This window comes from Manduca sexta, unplaced genomic scaffold (assembly GCF_014839805.1).
Source record: "Manduca sexta isolate Smith_Timp_Sample1 unplaced genomic scaffold, JHU_Msex_v1.0 HiC_scaffold_853, whole genome shotgun sequence".
NCBI lineage: Eukaryota > Metazoa > Arthropoda > Insecta > Lepidoptera > Sphingidae > Manduca > Manduca sexta.
The window spans coordinates 13496-20521 of NW_023595687.1; the positions used below are offsets into that span (position 1 = coordinate 13496).

Genomic DNA, 7026 nt, shown 5'->3' on the forward strand with positions numbered 1-7026 from the left:
GATGATACGGAGGTGCTCCTCATGCTGTTTAGGGTCTTGTGAAAATACTAAAAAATCGTCCAGGTAACAAAATACAAAATCAAGACCCCTAGTCATCTCGTCCACGAACCATTGAAAAGTTTGGCCCGCGTTACGAAGACCGAAGGTCATAAAAGGAAATTCGTATAATCCGAACGGTGTGGTGATCGCTGTTTTAGGAATATCCTCTGGGCTGACAGGTATCTGATGGTAGGCTTTTACCAGGTCTAAGGTGCTAAATATTTTGCAACCAGCTATAGAATGGGCAAAATCGTGAATATGCCTGATCGGGTACCTGTCAGGCACAGTGCGAGCGTTCAACATGCGGTAGTCACCACACGGACGCCAACCATTGTCCTTTTTTGGCGCCAGATGTAACGGTGAGGACCATGGACTTTCTGATGGTCTGGCAATCCCGCTAGCAAGCATAGATTGAAATTCTTGCTGGGCTATTTTAAGTTTGTCAGGAGCGAGGCGACGAGGCGGTGAGGAAACTGGAGGCCCTGATGTCGTACGTATGTGGTGTACGGTGTTGTGTGGGATAGTCCGATGCGTACCAGCTGGTCGGGTTATCTCTGGGAATTCATTAAGAATTTTATGATATTGAGTATTCCCGGTTGAGACTTTAATAGAATAAAGACTACGACTATCAACCACGAGGCTAGCTACGGTAGTTACAGAGGTGGTATTATCAACTAGGCGCTTATTTCTACAATCCACCATAAGGTTATAAAAATTAAGGAAGTCTACGCCTATAATAGGCTTTGATACGTCTGCTACTACAAAACGCCAAGTAAAAGTTCTCCGTAAACCAAGATTTAAATTTAAATGTGCATAGCCATATGTCGAGATGCTGGTACCGTTGGCGGCGCATAGTTGAAACTCCGTTGGAGCACGACGATCACGCAGTAACGAACGTGGGAAAACACAGAGGTCGCTGCCGGTGTCGACCAAAAATTGCGTCTTCGAGAAACGGTCGGTTACGAAAAGGCGACCAGCAGAAGATGGGCAATCGTCAGTCGCCATTACCGACTGCCCTTCGAGTTTTCCGACTTATAATCGCAGGGGCGGACGCATTTGCTGGCCCTGTCTCCAAACTTGGCGTGGTACCAACAAAGTGGATATTTTCGGTAGTTGGACTGTGACCGTTGTCTTGAAGATGATCCGCTACGGGGTCGAGCAGTTCGGGACCTAGATCTTCCACTTCTCTGGGATGCCAGCTTCTGGAATTGCCTCCGAAGTTCGGCTACTTCCCGTGTCAAATCACTGATTACAGAACTGGGATTATCTTGACTCACGGAGGCGACCTTTGGAGACGTCGTAGATAAGTCGTTGACTCGATCCGCCAAATCAGCCAGATCTTCAAGCGAAGTTGTACCTGGTTGACCTGCAAGTACTGTGTGAATGCCATAAGGGAGACGACTGATCCATATGGTCTTCAGAAAGTCGTCTGGAACATCGGATCCGGCGAGACTTTGTAAATGTCGAAGAAAGCGGGACGGTTTTCGATCCCCGAGCTCTTCATGCATGAGTAATTGCTTAAGCTTCTTTTCATTCGACTCAGTTAATCGCTTAATGAGCAACGCTTTTAATGTGTCATATTTATTTTCCGCTGGTGGTTTTATAATAATATCTTTTACCTCTTTCGAGTACTGATTGTCCAGTTGGTTAATAACATGATTAAATTTAGTCTGGTCACTGGTTATTCTATTAATAGCGAATTGTCCTTCCACTTGGGCGAACCAAATCTCCGGTTCTTCAGGCCAAAAAGGTGGAATGCGTATGCTCACCTTGTATACCTCGCCATCACGATCTGTCGACGCTTTCCCATCACTAGCTGTAGACGGTGTGCCGCGTGCTTTCTCCATTTTAAATTTTGGTCCGTGTGGAGGTCACCAATATAAGGGTTTTGCTATGATCCCCAATGACTGGGTGACAATTAATGCAGACCTTATTTTTATGTGTGTCTAAAAGAAAAACACTCCATACAGTTATACAGTTATATCCTACACACAACACAGAAGGCACCATTAAACAGAAGCACAAGCACAAAATAATCTACAGTGAAGTAACAATGGACAGTTCAACATTACAACACAGAAAGGAAGAATTAAGAGGAACTAGCATACAAATATAACATTCCGCGTAGCGTAAGCGGCAGCGGTAGCGGGAGCGAGCAGCGTGCGTTCCGCGTCTATTACAGGTCTCGACTGGCTGGTCAGCCGGCGATGTGACGTGGCGCTGCAACGTGTGCGCACCGCACCGCACCTCACACCGCTGACTCCTTGTGCGTAAGGATATACCTATACGCAGAAGGTGTGACACTGCTCGATGGTTAATGTTAATATCGACATCGACAAATGGTTACGCATTGAAGTAATGTGCTTGTATATATCTAAGTAATAAATATAATATTATGATTGTTGTGAATAGTTACTGTAAGTGTAAATAAATATATATAATGTAAAAATATACTTTTATGTAGATAGATATTTTATATATAATTATGTTCAGTGTAGGAAAGTTGCCTACACTATATTTTCCCCAGATTTTTATAAATCTTTTTAAAGCTGACTAGATTTTGATGGCGACTCCACCCTCGTGAATTTTTTTATCCAAGATAAATATTTTCCCGGTATAAAAGTAACTATACCTAGCACTCAGAGGTAATATAGCTTCCTATTAATAAAATAAATCAAAGTCGGTTTAGTAGTTACTGAGATTATCGCGTTCAATCAAACAAACTCTTCACCAACATTAGTATGGATTAAATAAATAATTAGAACATTTCATTTGAAACCTAATTAAACTCCGATCACAAGTTAAAATTAGGGTTCAAATCCATTAATTACTATACCTGTTAATTAAAGTTTCTTGACATTTCAAATGAAAAATCTAAGGTAAAAATCTAGATTTATTATAACTACATGCCTTGTGGTGATCCCTCCTTATGGGATTGACAAACTTATCATCTTCAAGCACATTTGGGCTATTTTTACGAATTGGAAGACTTTAATACCTTTATGGGAATCCATTATTTTCGCAGACATAAAAAAACGCGTTATCGCTACCGTCATTTGGGGGGAAGTGGTGTTGGTTTCACCGGTCTTTCGAATCAATGTCGTTACTCGGGAGTATACCATCATCCGAGTGAGTATTGGACCGAGTCCCTAACCCCTGTATACCACCGGCATACCAACCAAAACCCAACCAGCAACGACTTGGTTGTGTCTCTGGCATGACTAAATACATGGGCGGATTCTGCTTACCATCAGGTGGACTGCTTGCTCGTTTCGCAATTAAAAAAAATAATAAATCCAAAAAATAAGTATTCTAAAACTATAATTTTTCAAGTTGTCATTCTGTAACCTGCCAAAAAATTTATTGGGTGCTTGCTAAGGCAATTAAAAAATCTAAAAATAACTTATATTTCTAAAAGTATAATTTCTCAAGTCATTCTGAACCCTGTCAATAAGAAAAAAATACAAAATCGCGGTAAAATCCGAACACTAGTTTTTTTAAAACTATAATTTTTCAAGTTGTCATACTGAACTGTATAAAATGGCAGCTCCACCGTGGGTCGAATCGTCAGATCACGTCTGAACGAATACATTATCCTATTTGCTTTACAGACGTTTTGTATGGAAGAATCAAATTGCAAATGGCCGACTTTCCCGTTTTATTTTCTGCACCTAATGTCGTAGATTTGAATAAGTAGATATAAAGAACAGAGATTCATTTGAAGTTGCTTTTACTCATAGTATCGTATGTTTACCAAAGTAAATAATAGTCTCTATATCAATACGCTTAGAGGTGATTTTTCAATGGTGACATAATTATCATAAACGACTTCTTTGTGTACTTATTGCTGTTACAGATAAGAAAATGCACAAAATGAAACATAGTCAAATACCCTATTGCTTAAAGTCGAAAATGGCCTGTAGACGGTATAGGGCCACTGACTATAAATTATTAAAAATAATACCACAATGTTTAGGCTCAGGATTTGAACCCAAGATCTCTGGCCACAGCTCTATACTACGCGTGGACCAAGGTAACGTGTACTTCTTGTTAATATACAAAAAAAAATCATTGGAAATATGCAACATACGTAATGGATTGATGTATTACCTAACTTTGTCTCTCGTTCTTACGTCAAATAATGATTTCTTACTTACGCAAATGTTAGATATCTAAATGTTATTTATACTACACAGTCGTAAAATGTAGATAGATATTGAAATTAACTTTTCGGACGACTAACACCTTAGTCCCCCTGTACTAGACGATAAAGGATAAACCCGTAATTCATAGACGTTTTTATCTAAGGACGGAGTAAAGCTGTGATAACAAGTCTGTTTCTCAGTGCTGACGGCATGGCAGCCTTCGCAGTGCGTAGACATAGGGCCGTTGTGATTGGCTAATATTGAGATATAACTTGAATCTAGTTTGCTGTCAGATAAACAAAGCTGAACAAACAGCAAGCTGTCAAATAATAAAGCCGACAAACAGACTTGTTATCACAGGAATGCTCCTTCCTTAGATAAAAAACGTCTATGAATAAGGGGGTAAGTCTTCGAAACGTTTCAAGAATCATAATATAAAAACCACGATAAAATCCGAAAAATAGTTTTACGTCAAATAAAACTACAGTAAGAGAGCAGATTTTTACAACTTTTAATAAATGTTTTAAGACAGTTTTCTCTAGATATTGTATGAAAACATAAAAGTGGAATAAGGTTAGGTGGCTAAGACCTTTAATTGTCGAGTGTGACATTTCTTGCTTCTGCATTTTAGCTTTCTCGACTATAATTTCCAGACGTCATAGAGTCCTTTGTCCCTTATCATCTTTAGCCTGAATTCTGTATCTGTAACAAAAACCCGTTATCCTTGCGTGTAAGCGAGAAAGCTATCAATCATCAATAATTTATGTGCCATTTAAGGTTGTCGCACACTTACTTCTAGTTAATAATCGCCTTCCCCAGTAATACTGGGGAAAGCGATTATTTTTTTCTATAGAAAGAAAGATTTTTTTCTATAGAATGGCAAATATATCGTTTTCGTAATTTTACGGATTTTATCAAGGTTTTTTATATTATAATCTTTCAAACATAAAAAATTATTTATATTATAATCTAAATATTACAGCCAATAAAACTAATTTGTACAACACTTATCATTTTATACTAATCACGTTGCCAATAAGTTGTTTCCATAATAATTTCTTACATTAACGCGAATATTAAACTATAAAATAAAACCACGAAAAATTATAATATAAAAAATAGCAAATCCGTAAAATAGTTTTCTGACAAAGAAGTTTGCAATTTAAACTTTGAACCTGTTCATAAATGTTACGGAATATGGTGACGTCTCTTGGCGCTGTAGATACAACTTTACATCCATGGATTAATTATTCATATGTATGTAAGTTAATAATATGTTTGTGTTATGATTGTGCACCTTTTTTGTATAATAAGTGACTCGCATAGTGGTTGCACGTGGGTTTGTAAAACGCGAAACAAAGCACGAAATGAAAGTGCAAAGCAGTTAATAAAAGGATTATTTGATATCTCCCTTCCTGCCCTAACAATAAACTTCCAAATTGCTTGTGAATTTGTATTAAGTATGTCCCAACCCTAACCCTGAAAGGGAAACTGACAATGACAAAAGCGGGTCTATATTTTAGAGGAAAAAACAACGATTTACAAAAAATCCTTTCACTGGCGCACAAAGAATCACTATCGGAATCACACGGCATAAGAAATACCGACGTCTCTGTCACACAATGTTATCTTTATTTCGATGGCCTTCAATAGGGTATGGAACTAGCGGTGGCGAAGTATGAAATTCTACAAAGCTACAATACTACTAATACTAATTACAGTTCAATTTTAGTGCATTGTGCTATAAATAAAATCGGCGATAGCCTAGTTAGGTGTGGAACGGACTGCCGAGACGAATGTGCGCAGGTTCAAATCCCAAGAGCACACACCTCTGACTTTTCTAAAAAATCATGTGTGTATTCTTAGTGAATTTATCGTTCGCTTTAACGATGAAGGAAAACATCGTGAGGAAACCTGCACATCTGAGAAGTTCTCTATAGGAATTTCGAAGGTGTGTGAAGTCTTCCAATCCGCACTAGGCCAGCGTGGTGGACTAAGGCCTAATCCCTCTCAGTAGTAGAGAAGGCCCGTGCTCAGCAGTGGGCAAGTATATAATACATGGCTGATATTATTATTATTATGCTATAAATATCAATTATTTATTTATGATGTTTCTTTTTTAACAGTTCGCTCACATGTATTACAAAAGGGAAGCCGGTAAGAATCCGTTTATACCCACACTGCGCCACTGGCAACTAGATAGTACTTGCATCTCGGCCTAATTAAAGAGTCTATTGTGTACTATTCGGGAAAAAAATAGCCTACAAGTTACTCCGGAAAATGGTCTATACATCGGCGAAATTTCATCCAAATCTATTCAACGGTTTTTGAGTTTAGTTCTCACAAACTTCAAAACATATTACCACTCTTTCGCATTCGCTATACAGAAGTTGTGTTTAGATTTCTTATACGTCACGGTAATATCCCCATTACATTGGATGATTTTGACTGTCTCGGTGGCGTAATTGTAATATGGATATGGTACAAGTACGACTACTGCGAGATCCTGGATTCGAATCCCGGGTCGTGCCAAAAATAAATGTGATTGGATTTTTCCATCTCGAAAATTTTTCAGTCACAGCCCGGAGTCAGGATGTTAGCGGTGTGATGCCCCTGTGCCTCGAAAAGTACATAACGCCGTTCGTTATCTCTATCCGGTCATGTCGAATTGCCGTCTCGTCGTACTATGAGAGTGAAGGAACAGAGAGTGCACCCGTGTATTGCGCACACAGTTGTGCACTATAACATCTCCTGCGTGCCTGGTTGACTCAGTTGAGATTGGCCGGCATGGTCGGAATTCAGCTAGGAGGGATTCAAATCTGTAAGTGGAGGAGTGTCCAGA

The 7026-nt window shown here is 39.0% G+C and overlaps 1 protein-coding gene across 1 annotated transcript; it reads right to left on the minus strand.

Annotated features, from left to right (window-relative positions):
- Positions 1 to 1043: 1043 nt before the first annotated feature.
- On the minus strand, positions 1044 to 1886 carry LOC119193657. Its single transcript, XM_037447291.1, has one exon. The coding sequence runs from the start codon at positions 1884 to 1886 to the stop codon at positions 1044 to 1046; it is 843 nt and encodes a 280-aa protein (XP_037303188.1).
- Positions 1887 to 7026: the final 5140 nt, after the last annotated feature.